At 33.3% G+C, this 18,836-nt stretch overlaps 1 protein-coding gene across 4 annotated transcripts in view; it reads left to right on the forward strand.

Moving 5' to 3' along the window:
* Window positions 1–16,759, forward strand: part of LOC150079651 (medium-chain acyl-CoA ligase ACSF2, mitochondrial-like) — a 180,548-nt gene extending 163,789 nt beyond the window's left edge. For all 4 annotated transcript variants that reach the window (XM_090383698.1, XM_090383699.1, XM_090383701.1 and 1 more), the window contains 4 exons: window positions 3,317–3,465; window positions 9,823–9,964; window positions 15,902–16,012; window positions 16,449–16,759. In XM_090383698.1, coding sequence (XP_090239824.1) covers window positions 3,317–3,465; window positions 9,823–9,964; window positions 15,902–16,012; window positions 16,449–16,571 — 525 coding nt within the window. In that variant the 3' untranslated portion in view covers window positions 16,572–16,759. The remainder of the gene's footprint in view (window positions 1–3,316; window positions 3,466–9,822; window positions 9,965–15,901; window positions 16,013–16,448) is intronic.
* Window positions 16,760–18,836: the final 2,077 nt, after the last annotated feature.

Below are 18,836 nucleotides of genomic sequence, written 5' to 3' on the forward strand. Positions count from 1 at the left end.
ATAAGCTTTTATCAACTCTAAATCAATTCTTCCTACACTTTTCAGGCGCTTTACACACACACACACACACACACACACACACACACACACACACACACACACACACACACACACACACACACACATATTTTCCTTATGTTCTTTAGACTCATCATGCCTTTTTAAAATATCAGCAATATGTTTCCAATCATTACATCCAGTAACTAATACATTTTTTGATTTAACTGAAAACAATTTGCAAATAAAACAGTAGTACACAGATTTTGTGGTTTCTGAAAATATTAACCACTCTCTTTTTTCTATGGTACCATTAGCTCTACTTAAATAGAAATGGGATTCATTTAATTTTCTTGTAATGATTTTTCCATCAAAATTAAAATTTCAATTTGAATTTTTAATGTTTACAAAATTTTGCGGTTTTTTGCGAAGGCAAAACTCAGTAAAATCATTTGTGATGGGGTTTGGCCATAAAACAATATCTTTAGTGTAGGTTTGATATTATTTGTATGTATTGCATTCGTATTTTTATCATTATTATCATTGATATTGTTTGTATTAATATTTTGATCATTATTATCATTGATATTTGTATTAATATTTTTATCATTGTTATCATTAATATTGTAAACAGTTGCATTGTTGGTATTGTTTTCAATTTGATCAATAATAACGCCGGCTGATACTGTAGAGTTGGAAGGTTCGTTTTCTATCCTATTTTCTTCTGTTTTGCTGCTGTCATCTTCTCGATTTTTTATTGCTACAAAATCCTGTAATGAGGTTTGTTTCTTTTTTAATTCCACCTCTCTAATTTTCTGCTTCTTTCTTTTTTGAAACCCAGATTCGTACGTTCTTTTCATCACCCTAAAATATTATTTTTAATAAAAATAATTATAAAATTATATAAAAATTTTTTATATTCGTATATTGTATAATTTATTATTTTTTACTTTATTCATCTAATCGTTTTTCATAATTAAGTAAAATAATATTTGAATGTACAATGTAAAATAGAAATCCAGTATTCTACACCAATTACAGAAAGTAAAATGAAAGAAAATTTGTTTAAATTAGTTGTACATTATCGCAGGAAAGAGCCCGCACCAAATCATGTGTTAGAATTAGTATAAAATATAAAATAAATATTTTAACAACAAAACAAACAAAATACTAGTATTAATACCTACCTCGAATTTTCTCTTTATTTATTAAACGTTTGTAACTTATACAGTAATACACAATACACTTGTTGGCACACATACTGTTGATATCAGTGATCAGCCATATGTACTGTCTGTACCATGGGAATGACACAGACCATTATAGTTGTCAATCTTAAAATCTCATTCGGACCGAAAGACCTCCAGCAGTGAAATCGGTGCAGTAGTAAATGATATCTACTACTTATCAACAAAAACCAGAGCAAATGTAACTGAATTTTATTCTTCTAACCATGTGTAATGTGATATAGGATTTTAAGATTGACAAATATAATGGCCCATTTCACAGAGATGGTTTCTAATTTGAAATAAAAACAATAAAATTCAGTTATACATTTTCTCTGGTTACTGTTGATAAGTAGAAGATATCATTTACTACCGCACTGGTTTTGCCGCTGGAGGGCGCTGGAAGTCCTTCTGCCCTCGTCAGCAGAATAGGGGACGGAATGAGACTCTGAGGTCCCGTAGAAAATACATTATGGGATAGGGTCATTGCATAGGGGTGTACACAGCAATGCGCTCTGCCCTGTGCCAAGGTGTTTATATTTCATACGTTGCCATATGCCTGCGTCGCACCTGCAATCTAGGGTCCCCAGATATGGGACCGAAATTTAATTTCCGATTTTTTTTACTACAAAAATCAGTTTACAGAATATTGATTTGGGGACTTTGGGGGCCCCAGGCAATTGCCCTTTTTGCCCATAGGATAATGCGCCGCTGTGTGCGAATGTATCTCAAATTCACAACGGGGTATCAATGAGTGGCATGAGTAATTACAGACCTGTTAGCTAACTTGTTTCATGGAAAATAATGGAGTCACTGGTAAAGTAATGCAGGACCATCTGTGCAGGAGTGCAGTTATACTTAGTTACAGCATGGTTTTGTCAATGGGCAATCTTGTCTGACCAATTTAAATTGGATACTGTGATGCAGTAACAAACCAACGATGCAGAAAATAATTTTGATATAGTATGGTTGGATTTCAGGAAAGCTTTTGATGCTGTTGCACATAAGACTGCTGTACAAATTGAAGCAGTGTGGCATTAAGGGCAAGTTACTGCTAGATAAAGAGATGCTTAAGTGGGAGAAGACAGTTTTTATCAATGGACACTGCTCTTCGTCGATTAATGTTATCATTGGAGTCCTCCCCAGGGGTCAGTGCTGGGCCCATTGTTGTTGTCTATATTTATTAATGATATTGATGAAGGTATATCAAACTTAATGTTTAAGTTTGCAGATGTATGAAGGTTGGCGGGGTGGTAAATGACAGTAACGATGGTATTCTCACTGCAACAAGATCAAGAAAAATTAGGCACTTGAGCTGAGAAATGGCAGTTGACGTTCTTGAAAGGGTCCAAAGATGGGAAACTTAAATGGTGAGATCAGCAGGACAACAATATGAGGAAAGACTTCGATTATGTGGGCTACAGAACTTGCAAACCAGGCACCTCAGAGGTGACCTGATTGAGGTTTACAAGACTCTGAAAGGGTTAGTAAAATGAATGAAGGTGGAATTCTCACTGTTATAAAGCATTTCAGAAGTAGGAGTCATAATTTCCAACTACAGCACTTGAGCTTTAGATTAGATTGTTTAAAGTTTTCTTTTAGTCAGCGAGTGGTTGATTGCTAGAACATGTTGCCCTAGCAAGTAGTTTAGGCTGACAGATTGAATAAATTCACGGGTCAACTGGATAGTTTGACCTGTGTGATGAGGGAAGCACATAATTTGTATTTTCTTATCTACTTGTTTTTTTTTTTTTTTTTTTTGTTTTTTTTTTCCAGTGCAGAAAAAGCCTGTGGCTTTCTTGCCCTATACGGTGAATACTATTACTAAATATAAGGAAGATTGGATCTCACCATGATGCCCATCATAACCTGAAAGGACTTCAATCTTACTGCATGGTGAAAGAGATGGGGAGTTGATTTCAACTAATTAAGCTAATTTCAGTTGGCTGATTTCAATATATGACCTAACTTGTTTTAAACAATATCTAATTATCACTGCATAAAAATATTATTTATTCTAGTTATATAAATTGACTGGACAAGTAGTCTTTTTCAGGATGACTCCTACATTCAATATTTTTCCACCATTTCAGATTAAAATTGCTGATACTAATGGAAAAATTGTTCCTATTGGTGTTCAAGGGGAAATCTGTACTCGTGGTCATGGTACATTTCTAGGCTACTATGGAGATAAAGCCAAGACTGATGAAGTATTAGATTCATCTAGATGGTATCATACAGGGTAAGACCTAAAATATTAATAGCTGTTGTTAATAAGATTCTCTAAGTTAATTCACTCTTTTAGAGATCTACCATTACTTTAATTAGAATTTTAATGTCTTTTTTTTTCTCCTTAGAAACCATTAATTTTTGTCTGATTATTTAGAATTTCATCTTTTAAACTTTAAACTATAACTACAGGGAACAAGATTGCATTCTTTACTCAATGATCCAATAACATGTACAGTGCCTGTATTGATAACTTACTCTTTTAATTGTATTAATAATTTAAATTTTATTGCTTATGTCTAAACAAGTATGGTAAAACTTAATAGTAATGTGCAAGCAAACTTTTAAGTTTTAAGATTCAGCTTCCAGCTGTGCACAATTTGAAAAAAAGGATGTACCACATAAAACAATCTTTTGAAAATAGGAAAGGAAATGCTTCTATTAAAAGTAAGTCAAGTATTGGAACTCGTTCTCTTCCAGATAAACCAAGAACTGGAAGCTCATCCATGAATATTGAAAGAAGTGCTGTAATCAGAGAAATAACAACTGAGAGATCAATATTAAAAATTGAAAAAACGCTATCACAAAGTGTTTTCAGATATAGTGACTTCAGAACTTCGATCATCAGCATTAATGGTTGGAGATATAAAATATTTAAACTAATATTTGTACTGACCACAAAAAGTTCAAAAACTGTCAGACAGTGACTTCATTAAAGCAGAGATAAAGAATGTTAAGGATTTTTGACTCCATAAAGCATGCCGAAGTGATCCTTAGTGAGAAGTGTACCAGATAGTGACTTCATTAAAGCAGAGATAAAGAATGTTAAGGATTTTTGACTCCATAAAGCATGCTGAAGTGATCCTTAGTGAGAAGTGTATCAATATGCATTAGCATTAGTAAAGGCACATGATGTAAGAAAGCAAGCTTATATAGCATCAGCCAAAAAAAAAATCCTTCTCATTTCGCTCATCCACTTGCTCCAGATATTTGTCTAGTTCGGCCTTGAATCTATTTAAGCTATCAACTTCTAAACGACAGATGGAAGTTTGTTCCAGCAATCAACCAGCTGCTGGCTAAAGGCAACCTACCCTTTCGCACATCTATCCTGTCTTTCCTCAGTTTGAATTTATGCCCCCTCAGGTTCATAATCTGAGCAAGTGGAAGAATCCCATCAGCATTGAGCCTGCTCAAACCATTCAAGGCCTTATACACTTCAATCAGATCACCTTGCAGGTGCCTAGTCACCAGCCACTGCAATTTGCAGAACTTAAGCCTTTCTTGGTAAGAGGACCCCTTTGTTCCCCTCACCAATCTTGTTTCCCTTCTCTGTACATGCTCAAGCAACTCTACATCCTTACTAAAAATAGGCTTCCAGACCTGTATGCAGTACTCAAGGCATGGCCTGACCATTGCCTTATACAAAGGGATAATCACCTCCTTTTCCCTACTAGCAAAATTCCTGTATATCATTGACAATACCCCATGACCTGCTCTGGCAGCCTGTCTGCATTCTTCAGAAAACTTCATATCTGACTGCACAATTACTCCCAGGTTTTTTTCATTTTCTACCACTCTAAGTGTAGTACCACACAGTTGATTGTTGGAAAAAGCTTCTATCTATTGTGGAAGTGGGATGGGTTGAATAAATTCAAGGGAGAATTAGATAGATTCGTGAAGGGTGTTGAATGGGTGAACTGTGGTTTTTTTTTTTTTTTTTTTTTTGGCTGATTCTATATAAGCTTGCTTTCTTGCATCATTTGCCATTACTACTACTAATAATAAAATCCACAGTGCAGGCTGACATACTGACATTCATTCAAACAGAATTTAATTCTTGATCTAAGGGAGATAAAAGTAAAATAAATTTTTAAATTAATTCTTTATATTAATTGTGAATCTGGATACAAATTTTGCAGCATATCACAGTTTTGAAAACTATTCAATAACTAATTTTCATAAAATGTTAGAATAAGCATTACATATTGAATGTAGAATTAGAGGAGAAGAGAAGTAGAGGAGGTGACTTGTAATTATGAGTTGTCTGTTACAAGAACCTCTTAAAATAGGGTAATGTGACAAACCAGCAGTATGGTTTGTCACAGTCAGCTGTATTATTTGACAGGCTGCTCTGTGACTGAAAGGTAAACAAGGACTGACGTTCTAAGACTCAGTGTAATATTTGTGAGCAAAACATTAAAATTATTTACTCCAGGTTACTAGCTTTCAGCATCATTTGAATGAACAATGTTTGATTAATATTGGTTTAGAAACAACTCTTAATAGTTCAGAGGTCTTCTGACACTACCCTTAGATTAAGTATCCTATTAATAAACAAATGGTGGCTACTGGAAAATATAACTAGAAATATACCCTTTCTTAATCGAATCTTTTAAACTTAAAAATAAAACATATCTTTCTGAAGTTACAATTCAAAAAACTGACAATTTTTTCGTATCATCTTTTAGATCTCTTTATTCATAAACATTATATGAAAGAGTTTCTTTATACAAAGTATTTTCCTTGATGTGGTCCAATATGGCAATGAATAAAATTGTCCAATTTAAAGCCCAGCAGGTAAGGACATTAGCATCAGCAGAGGCATGTGATGCAAGAAAGCAAGCTTATAGAGCATCAGCCAAAAAAAAAGTTAAATTAAATTAAATCAAAAAAAAAAAAAAAAAAAAAAACCCTTCCCATTTCACCCATCCAGTCACTCCAAATGTTTGTCTAGTTCAGCCTTAAATTTATTTAAGCTATCAACTTCCACAACAACAGATGGAAGTCTGTTCCAGCAATCAACTACCTGCTGGCTAAAGGCAAACTTCTTCACATCTATTCTACAACTGTATTTCCTCAATTTGAATCTATGCCCCATCAGCATTGAGCCTGCTGAAACCATTCAAGGCCTTGTACACCTCAATCAGATCACCTCGCAGGTGCGTAGTCTCCAAATGCTGCAACTTACAGAATTTAAGCCTCCGGTAAGAGGCTTAAATTCTGTAATCTTGTTGCCCTTCTCTGTACTTGTTCTAGAAAATATTGATGCAAGAAGAAAGTATTTCACTTATCTTATCTCTTCTTTTTCCAAGTTGATTATATTTTGCTTTGAAGAAATTACCTTTATTTATTGGACAGGTTATCTTCTCTTTCTTGCATCATTTGCTACTACTAATACTAATTTATATTACCCAAGGATTTCTTGATTTATTTCCTTAATTTATTCCACTGAGGCTGGACAGGTATCCCTTGATTTTGCCTTAATTAATTCCATAGAGGCTTGATTAAGTAAAAAGACATATATTGAAGGTTATTTTCCTATAAACACAATGCTATGAACAAGTAATTCATTCCTGAATATCAACATTTAGACCATATGATATTACTATGGCCACACCACATGAAAATTAGCTTATGAATGAATAATTGTGTTCACAAGCCAATTTGCATGTTTTTGAACTAAACACCCAAAATAACTTATGGACCCCTCAACTTACTCGTAATCTGATATTAACTAACTACGACTCCAATTGAAGAGCCCTTTAGAAATTTCTCCATTCTATGATGAGATTTGAACCCAGACCTCTTCAAACAGGTGATGATTCATAGATTGTAATAATGCACTTGTATTTAGTGGTTTGAAAAACAACTTTAATTTTGATTTCAATCAAATCTTCTACACCTTGTGGATGCCCCAGAGTATTATTACCTAAGAAAATAAAAATACCCTTGCAGATTAGCAGCACTTTGTCTGCAAGATTATTTTCAATGAAATCTTTACTAACAAATGGGAAAATCATACTATTCTTGGAAAATAGTTTATATAACCTACTTGAAGGGCCTTTCCAAGTTTCATTAGTAATTTAACTTTTTTTTTCTCCAGTTTTTTTTTTTTTTTTTTGTTAGTTGTTGGTGCATTGGCTTCTGTGGCTATAATGCACCTCCCAAAGTTTTTGCATTTTACTCTGATCCAAGCCCGAGGCAGGATTCAAACCCACAGCCTTTGGGTTGCCAGGCAGGCACTTTACCCACCTGGCTAGCCCAGTCAGCTCTTCTCCAGTTGTAAGAGTTTCCAGAAAATGAGAGATTTTTGAGTGCTAGATTTGAGGACTGTGCTCCTCTTCCTCTACCTCACTCTTCACTCTTCTTGCACACTCATAATTTTTTGATCTTTCATTTTTCATCCTACCCTCATCCAAATGTATGCACAAATGGAAACTTTTTTTATGCATGAAAAAATATAAACTTATTTTGAATATTCTCAACAACACGGAGTATATGCAACTGTCCTGAGATATAACCTTTTACTGGGTTATACATACTATTAATATGTGCTGTAATTGATGTATTGTGTTCAAATGGTCAATACAAGTGTATGCTTGACAGGTTGTTGCATTCTGTAAACTCCGACATTGCTGTGCTTAGGTTATTAATTGTTAGTGTTTGCTTTTAACATAAAATTCATGTAATGAGCATCATTAACATTAGTGTTAGTATTAATAGTGGTAAATGATGGAGGAAAGCAAGCTTACGGCAACATCCAAAAAAATAAATAAATAAATTTCCATTTCACCTATCTATCCTCTCCAATAGTTTGCCTGGTTTTTTCTTGAATTTATTCAAACTATTCACTTCCACAACAATGGATAGAAGCTTATTCTAGCAATCAACCACCCTTTGGCTGAAGGCAAACTTGGAAGATTCATGTTTGTTGTGTTATGTTAATTCTTGATTTAAGGGGCCTGTAGAGTGATTATTATTATTCCTATAGTTCTTGATATATTAAAGGAATAGTTAAACAGGGACCCAACATCTCTTTCATTCAATATTGAATTATCTTACTCAGTATTGTTCATGATTGCATTCAATGATGAATTTCTTACAGATCATGTAATGAGATGTACCTCGTTTTGCATTCTTCTGTGTTATGTCACTTACATTTTGTAGTGTTTTGGTTTTTTTATTTAATTTTAATTAGGTTTAAGGTGAGCACAGAATTGCTTACTAGGAAAAACAAAATTCTGTGAGAAACTTCAGTCCTAGAGGATGCTTTGATCTCTTATATTGATGGTAGCCAAAGGTTGGCTGTAAAGGCTTGAGTTTACATAAAAAATGATGCTGTTATCTGTGAATCAACCTAAGTTGCTAATACATTTTTAAACAAATGGCATCATCAGTAGGTGAATTCATTTGTTTAGAAACTGAACCACTATTGTGATTGTTGTTTCAAGACTACTGGCTCATCAGATGACAAGTAGTCTCAATTAATGAATTTATGTTGATATATGAGCAATTTATTGAATATAAGATTACAGCCAGGCAGTGTATGGAAGAAAAACTTCTACTTTAATAGATGACAGTTCAATAGTAAAAGTCTGTATGGTTGTATTTCAGCACAGGAATTGATGTACTTTACAAATATGCATCTTGGTGATGTCACTTGTTTAAAAGTTATTAGCAATTTCATCCATAGATGACAACACTGTTATCCATGTGGTCTCTAATTTGAACACAAGCCCAGGCCTTGCTAGCCAACTTGTGGCAACCATGTCACTGGAGGAAGCCAAGCATCCTCAAAGAAATGGAAATTGAACCAAGCAGTATTTACAATTTTCAAATTATTTCAGTGCCCTTTTAAAATATAACATTAGTTTTTACTATTAAACTGCACAGAGCAAGCACTGCCCAGTATTATAAGTTAAAGGTACACAGCTCTTGTTATGCTTAACTGGAAATGTTTCTTCCATACACCACTTGATTGCTCATTTAAATTCAATACATATTCACAGATCAGCCTTGACACTACCTATTATCTGATGAGAGGCCAGTAACCATGAAACATCAGTCATTGTGATGTTCCAATTCTTAAATAGGTAGTGAAAAAAGTTAAGAATTTAATAACTGGAAGTATTAGGCCAATCTATGGATAATGGTATCATCACTAATATAAACATAAGCCCAAACTTTTGCTTCCAAATTTTCTCAATGATGGAAAATGAAAGCAGATTATGTTATGAAAAAATTAAAAACACTACTCCTACTGTGAATATATTTCATTTTATAAAATAAAATGTATATGGGTAACCATGTGCAGTACTAAAAAAAAGTGTACTCACTGACAGGTTAAACTTAGGTAAGTTCTAAAAACTTTAAGCATTGCTGTGCATATAAGTATTTATTTCCAGTGTTAAAAAACTTTAAATGGTCTTAATTACTCTATACAACTTCTTTCTTTCATTTGATATAACAATATTCTACCAGATTTTTTATTGTTTTAGTTTTAATGAATATTCTACTTTCCTGTGCTCTACCTGATATGTTATGTAAAGATATATCATTTTTTTTTTTTTTTTTTTTTTTTGTATTATAGAGATTCTGGCACTATGGATGAAGATGGATATATAAGTATTGTTGGGAGGATCACTGATATGATTATTAGAGGAGGAGAAAATATCTATCCTCGAGAGATTGAGGAATTTTTACACACTCATCCTGATATAGCAGAAGTTCAGGTTAGTAAATGCATTTGTTTTAAGTGTTTCTATAACATTTTTAGGGGTTAAAAATAATATTTATTGTGTATTAATACAATTTTATTAATTTATGATGTAATTTATTATAACTATATAGGCAGGAACTTTCATAATGTGGAAATCAAAAAAAAAAAAAAAAAAAAAACATATAGCACAATTCCCATATATTTAACTTGAAGGGTACAATGGACAAAGGATTTTGAAACTAAATTTTTTGTAAATTTCTATTTAGATGCTTGTATCATCAGAATATCAAAAATTTGACCCAGGTGTTTCAACTTGAGACCAATCTGTCAATAATGGTTCATAATATGAAATTGGCAACAAGTATACTCTTTACTCAAATCTTTTTAGGAAGTAATGTTAGTTTTCTTTTAGAACAGCTCTTATGAGTAGTTAGGTCATTTATGTCTATTATATAGCCCAGCTTTTTTTTTTTTTTTTTTTATGAAAACCCCAAACACGAAAGGTATCAAAACCTATAGTACTTAGTACCGTGCATGGGTAGAAGGAGAAGTATGGGGGGAGGGGGAAGCTGAAACTATGATGGCTGAAAACTAATAAGTAGCTCAACAGATATAAGTTAGCAAGTTTTTACATATTCAAAAATTCATGACATGAGGGTATCAATTTCATAATTTTAAAAAATATCTTCCTTAAATTTCAACTTGAATTTTTTTTGTATGACAAGGTTTGATTAAAAAGTTTGAACATTGTGAAAAATTAATTTTTTCAATGATAATTGTTTACATTATTAATATTCTTCAATGATACAGTGGAATCTCGTTAATACAAAGTTCAAGGGACCTAATTTTCACATTTTGTAATAACGAGGTTTGTAGTAACGAGGTCCCCCAAAAGTGTCAAAAGTTTACAGTTTTTTTGGTACCTACTGTATATCTAAGAATAATAATAGATAATAATAATATCAAAAATAAATTAATAAAATAAAATAAAAACAAAAGCCATGTCGAACAATACAGTAATAGGAATAACATATTTTTTAAAGATTTTATTTTATTTGTAAGATAAACTAAGAGAAAAGCAATATTAACAGAAATAAAAATATTGTACAGTATATATTTTGATGTATTCAATATTTTAGTATCACAGTAAAAAGAATTACAATCTTAATTTAAAAGGAGACATACAAAACCATTAAATTTTTAATAAATTAATCTAATTTAAAGAAAGAATTCAATGTTGTTTGCATAATTTTTGTCCTATATTCATTTTTAACTACAGCACAGACATTACCAAATGCAATAGTTGTTTCTTTATCAGTGTTACTGCAGGCCAACACATTCTCTGTTATGTTCAATGCATTTTGGGCATCTTTTTTGGATGGCAGTATGCGCTCTTCTTCACTTTCGCTGTTACTGGTAACAAAAACATCATTTTGTTTGGTACCCAGCAGCTCTTCTGTTGTTGGCATTGCAGTGGTAGTAACTTCACCATCCACCTTCACAAACTCCTCAACTTTGCCAACAAAATTCATATGCTCCTTCAAATTTCTCTATTCCTGACTGTTGTTATCACATTCATCTGCTGGACCATGTTTTTCAATGATGTTCTCTCCAGAGTCACTCTTTCTGAAGCAGTTGATTATTACACTTGATGTAATACTTTCCCAAGCAATAACAAGATTACGGATAGCATCCAAGACATTCCAATTCGGCTGAAAATTGTTCCCTCCTATGTTGCGGATCAAGTACCTTATCAGGCGGGCTCTATATGCTCTCTTGAGGTTATAAATAATGCCTTGATCCAGTGGTTGCATTAAACTGGTGGTATTGGGGAGGGTTAAAAATAGCAGCCGTATATTTGTCAAATTAATTGTCTCGGCAGAATGTGCTGTACAACGGTCTAGAATCATCAAAATGTTCCTTTTTTCTGAGGCCATTCTTCTGTCCAATTTTGATAACCAAGACTGAAAAATTTTGACCGTAAGCCAAGCACTTCTATTGGCCTCATAATCACAGGGAAGTTGGTTAACTGCTTTAAAACATCTTGGCTTGGAAAACTTACAAATCATAAGTGGGCATAGTTTTGTACTGCCATCTGAATTGCAGAATAACAGAATAAGTGAGTCTTTGTTTACTTAATTTTCCACCATGACAAGACTCTCTTCAAACAGCAAATGTTTTGTTTGACAGGAAATTATAAAATAAACCTGTCTCATCAAGATTAAAAATATCCTTTGCCTCAATATTTTTCAAGGATGGACCATATGGAACACAACCAGTCTATAGCCTTTTCTTTGTCAACGAATTCAGACTCACCGCAAACATTTCATGAAACCAAGTTATTCCTATCTTTAAATCTTTGTAGCCAGCCACTGCTGCATTTGAAGTTGCTAATCCCATGTTACTGAGCTAAATAATTTGCCTTTTCTTGCAAAATTGGACCCAATATTGGCAAATTAGATGCATGCATTTTTTTTATACCACTCGAAAAGTTTTGTTTCAATCTCCTTGTATTTTGCACCACGAATTCGTTTCCTGTTTTTCATCTCTGCTCCAGTGTCACACACTTCTTCAAATCTTTTTCGGTTTTTCAGTATTGTAGATAAAGTAGGTAAAGGGATGTTGCATTGCAATGTCCGTTTTGCTTCTTTCCATCCTATCAGCCTCTTGTATAATTTTTAGTTTAATTTCCAGGCTTAATTCTGTCCATCTACATTTTGTCGCCATAACACTGTTAGATAAGATTTAATATAAACAAAAGACACAAGTTCTGCAAAAGATATCAGCTCAGATAAAATGGCACAAAAAATAGATTGCTGTATACAATAGCAAACGACTCTTTGAACTGGGGTAACAATTGAAACTGACCTTATTCCCATGGAGAGTGAGGGAGTACATGTAAACAACTTAAAAAAAACCTTTTTATTCTTTTGTTAATTTAACAACTCATCCTTCAGAGAGATGTTTCTCAGAATGCACTTGACATTGTAGCTACCATAAACTGCTTTTGTTTACACAAAGCTAATTTCTAACGAGTCAGTGCCATCCTTCGGGAAGTAGGGAGCCAGGTGGCTGGGGGCAATATCGGATCGCACTGCCAAGATTTGTATTAAACATACAAAATGACAATATTTATTTCTCACTGGATGAAAAAGAACTTTGTAATACATATTAACTGAATTTTGTAATAAATGAATATGTTTACATAGAGAAGCCTATCCTTTTGCAGGGGAATGGTGTGTGCTTCATATAAACGAATACTTTGTATAAACCGAGTTTGTATTAACGAGATTTTACTGTAATTGTTTATTACGTTGTTAATATTCTTCAATATAACCTTCATCTCTAACTTCACATTTTTGGAAGTTTTCTTTTTTTTGATGGTTTTAGGCAGTTAATTGTGTTCGATTTGATTTCTTGAATTGATTCAAATTGTTTTTCTTTCATATCCTGTTTTGTATGTGAGCTAACTATTTTGTAATTTTTTGTGTCATTTATGACAGATTGTGTCTCCTAACCATTTTAAAATTTCTTGATAATAAGCATAACACTAACACCTCGTGGAATGAATTCTGATAACACCATCTCCTCATTGTCAAAATATGCAATCAACATTACCTTCACATGTGGTTCTGATTGCAATGCCTTTCTTTTGGGCTTGGTGACAATGTTGTTTCCCACTGGGAGCTTTGAACCTGGTTTCCGTTTTGTTAAAATCACCTCATAATTTGTTTTTGTTAAAATCACCTCATAATTTGTTTTTGTTAAAATCACCTCATCATTTGTTTTTGTTAAATCACCTCATCACTTGCTTTTGTTAAAAATGCAGGATCCAACATGGCAACTCAGATGAAATGAGAACTCAATGCTGTCTTTGATCTCAAGTGAGAATACGGGAAAATAATTTAGCACTCACTCAACTCATGCTGAAATTCTGATGAAAATGCCTGAACAAAACCAAATAAGAGGCATCTCCTCAACAATTTTTGAGTGGCCAGTCATATCTGATTGAATGATGACACAGGCTCCATTAATTTTTTTGATTATTTTAGGATGTTGACAGGAAATCACTTAACTTTTTTTATCAAAGCATAATCTTCATAAACTGTAATGAGTATTTTGTGTGCTTCTGTGGATAACTTTCCAAGTTTAAAACAAAATTTAATTCAGTAAACCCCTGCTATTCGCAGTATCTGTATTCGCGGTTTCGCATATTCGCGGTCGCTGATTTAATATAAAATGAAACCTAATAAAAAAAATGTGAATAAAAATGTGGCATAAAAAAACATGGGCATGGCTAAAATTATCTTTCCCAGTCAAAACAGCGCTCAGTGGGTGGGGGGAGAGGGGTGACAAAATCGCGAGCATGGAAGGTTTCATCATTTGCTTTTAATTTATATGCTTATAAATTGAATAAATTTATCAATTTATAAATTGATATCTTACAAAAGTGATAAATCTACCGTTTTGCAGTGTAAAACAGACTTTTTCGAGTGTGTTAACGGAAGAAAGTGACTTTATTGTGGACAAGTTCTTTATAACCCGTATAAAAATATGGCTACAAATAACATGGGAAATGTGAAAAGATTATTATTTTTTTATTATTATTATTAGCTATATGGTGCAAGGAAGCCTGAGGCTTTTGTTGCACCAGCCAAAAAAAAAAACAATTGAGTTACCCTGAGTGAGAGAGAGAGAGAGAGAGAGAGAGAGAGAGAGAGAGAGAGAGAGAGAGAGAGAGAAAAGCAGAAGGGAATCACCAAGAAAGAGAAGAATGATGATATCCAGCTCAGGACCCTGGGTGTGCCAAGCCCATACTCACCAGATGTGAGCCCCTGATCAAAGAAGGTGATGACATTAGCAAATAAAATTGAGTTATTAGACAAAATTTCTAATGGTGAAAGTGTCTTTTCAGTGGCAAAACATTATAAAATCAATGAGTCAACCGTACGATCAATCAAAAAATCAGAAGAAAAAATCCACCCTAGTGTTCATGAAAATGCACTAATTGCTTCAAAAATTTGCTCTGTAATTCGTGACGTTAAATTAGAAAAATGGAAAAAAAAAATTTGCTCTGTAATTCGTGACGTTAAATTAGAAAAATGGAAAAAGCTTTAAATCTGTGAATAGAAGACTGAACTCAAAATAAAATTCCCTTAAGTTCAGTCATCATTCGTGAAAAGGCAAAACTCCTTTATCAACACTTTAGCGAAACAGGTTATAGCACTGGCGAGATAAATTTTTTAGCTAGCAAAGGCGCTGGTTTGAAAGATTTGTTTGAAATTTCTAATAAATATTACATTTAATATTAAATTGTTTCTTATTTTCATTTCGATGCCATATGCTTGCATTTCTAATGGTCATATTATGAAGGTACATATAATACATACATAGACAAAATTTTACTAGTTTTTCTTATATATTTCATACTTTGGAACAGAACCCCTTTATTACTATGGGAGCCATAACTCAGTATTCACATTTTCGGTATTCGCGGCATTTCTCAGGAACGTAACCCCCGCGAATAGTGGGGGTTTACTGTAATTGCACATTATTCAGATTTCTTCATTTTCAGTATGGACAAAAAAAACAAGCATTTACTCAAAGTAGCTTTCTGCTATACTGGTGTTGTTAGCCCTGCTCACAATCTTTTATCCACGACTACACGGGCGCCTCTGTAGCCAGGTGGGCAGGAGCAGCAGTGCGTAGCACATGCTTCTTGATTAGACCGGGGTTCGAGCCCGTGCCTACCAAATACGGAGGATGCGGAAAGGTCAGGGTATGACCACCGCATATCCCCAGAGCAATATGGCCTTAGTTGCTAATGCTCCTAAAAAAAAACAAATAACAATAACCACCACTACACATTCAAGAATTATAAGATCATTCACAAAACGTTTTGATGAAACATTATAGTTCTGTGACCTCGGAATATTTTCATATTTTTCAGGTTATTGGAGTTCCAGATAAACGAATGGGAGAGGAAGTTTGTGCCTGGATTAAGCTAAAATCTGAGGGCAGTATTTCAGAAGAAAATGTTAAAAATTTTTGCAAAGGAAAGGTAATTATTTTTTTATGTGAAAATTTTATATCAGTTCAGTTTTAAAACAGTATAGACTTGTTCAATCGTTTAAGGCTATTAGACAACTCTATATAAAAAAAAATTAGTGGTGAGCAATTGTTCATCTTATTAGCAGGGAAAACAGTTTTCACTTTTTTACATAATTATAAACTGAATTGCCCTTTCAATTAGCAGTGAAGCAAAATATAAAAATTAAATGTGGCTTTGTCCTTCAACTTGCATAAGTGATTTTGGTTAGCACTATTTTTGTATAATGCTCTGTCCTCAGGAACACACTAGTTATGAGCGCAATACAAGGTGCAACTGTATACAAAAGCTCTGAACTTAATTGATGAAAGTGGTTTTTAATTTGTTGCATAATTTTTAAACTGAATTGTCTTTTAACTTACAGAATATCTTTTAATTTTTTTAATAGATTGGTCACTACAAGATCCCTTCCTATATATATTTTGTGAAAGAGTTCCCTAAAACAACATCTGGTAAAATCCAGAAATTTCGAATGCGAGAAGAAACAGAAAAAATGATGCTGAAGAGCTAGGAATAAGGATGTTCTGAATAATCTTTAGAGAATTATAGATTGAACATCACTGTATCGCGGGTATATAAATGCTGTGCACTTACAGTACAACTTGGCAAGCATATGATACGACATTAAGTGCTTTCTGCAATAAGTCTTTGGAGGTTTTGCAATACATCTGTAAACAAATGGAAGTCATTTTATCATTCATGCACAAACGGTTTTTTATTGTTAGTAATATTTGAGATTGTTTATTTTTATATGAAACATTCCTTCTGAAAATATTTTTGCTTTTTTTAGCAATATATTATTTTTTTGTAATTATGATCACTCTAACATGATTATTGAATGACATTTAGACATATTAATAGTTAAATTAATTTCACAGTGAATTTTAAATTAACTGAACAAAGGAACACTAACAACATTCCCAAAACAGTGGGATGCAAAGTTAGAATGAAGTGTTGTGATGCTGTGTTCTGCTAATATCTAAACAAACATGATTAAATAAGATAAAGCGTCTAATAATTCAAACATTAAAACATTAAAAAAATGAAAATAAAAAGGTATTAATTAAAAAATAAGTTGGGGTACCCTATGTGGTCAAACGGCATGTTTTCAATGCAGATACTAGTATATGAAAATATGGTACTTTGCTGCATTCTGGATGGGAAACCAGTTTATTGGAATTTTGAAAGCTGATTACAATAAATCCATACAATACAGGATCTACTTTATCCCCTCCCTCATTAACAAAGGATATCACAAATATTGCTTCCTCTGTATCAGGAAAAAAAAAACTCAATTTTCTTTTTTTTTACTCTCAGCTACATTTCTTCTAGGCAGCTGCTGATCTGTACAAATTAAAGTTCTAGTCTATCATGGTATATTCTTACCTCTGGAATGGAACCCCAAAATTTCTCTTATTCTTTCAGTCTATCCAAAAGAGGATATTCAGGTAATTAATGATTCTTCGCTTACAAACTCACTGCATTCCTTATCACATGATGTTCAGTTTTTTCTGCATGTCTTTTCTAAAAATATTTCAGTGTTCTTCTGAATTATCATCTGTAATTCCACCCCATTTTCCAATGCCACTCTGAACTTAAACATCAGTTAGTCAACACTCATTTACAGTTCAACTCAAAATTCATCAAACTAACTTTTCCTTTATTTTGCTTCCACTATCTCTTCTTTAAAACCTTCTTTTGTATGTATTTCCCAAAAATTAGAATTTGTAAAACTTAAGATCCAGTGTCAACTAATATCTTTTGTCTTTTCAACCTTCAATCCACACATACTAATACTGCATAAGATTCAGTGCTCTCTCTCTCTCTCTCTCTCTCTCTCTCTCTCTCTCTCTCTCTCTCTCCCCTCCCCTATCTCTCTCCTGGAAATACATCTTTAGGTTTATTAACTAACACCGAGCTTCTTCACATAAAATATCATATTCATAACAGCAATAGTTATGAAACTCTTACTTAGTATTAGTGGTGGCAAATAATGCAAATGAAGCAAGCTTATGCAGTATCAGCCAAAAAAAAAAAAAAAAATATATATATATATATATATAAATTATTTCATTGATGTGAATAGTTTCTTATGTTCTTGGCATAGCTAAGGATATGAGAAATTACCTGCTGTAACGAGCAACCAAGTGACATCCGAGATCAGTCATGAATTTATGGGGTGCCAGTTACAAATTTGGGTTAAACTTTACTAAGAGACCCTTACCCATGATCTTCGCAATAGCAAATGACGCACAGATGTAGCACCACCCACTTCTTCATGCTGATTGGCTGCTAATAACCACAATTTTCAGTTAGAGTGAATGCTGTTCTGCAAGTGAGTACAGCTGGCAGGAATACAATAGACAGGCTGTTAAACCATAGGAGACTGAAATGAGGTTAAGAAAACTCTTACTACAAGTAGAAGTTTTCTTAACAGACATTCATTTCCAATAATGAAAAAAAGGTTAGGTTATGTTAGATTATGCCACCAAATCTAGGACGGATTCAAGCATCCTGAATTTCATGGCATAAACTAACCTAACCTTTCTTACTGAAGTTTAACTGATCAGGTTACATTATGCCACTAAATTTGTGACAGATTCAAGCAAAAAAAGATGTATACTGAAATTGCAGATACTGTTTTTTGCTACAATCCATCCTGAATTTGGTGGCGTTAACTAACCTAACCTTTTTACTACAGACTGTACAGCAATGTACACTAAACATTGTTTTTTGCTTGAATCCATCCAGAATTTGGTGGCGTAATCTCACCTGA

Source organism: Mastigoproctus giganteus, chromosome 10 (assembly GCF_048544385.1).
Source record: "Mastigoproctus giganteus isolate SK-2022 chromosome 10, ASM4854438v1, whole genome shotgun sequence".
Taxonomy (NCBI): Eukaryota; Metazoa; Arthropoda; class Arachnida; order Uropygi; family Thelyphonidae; genus Mastigoproctus; species Mastigoproctus giganteus.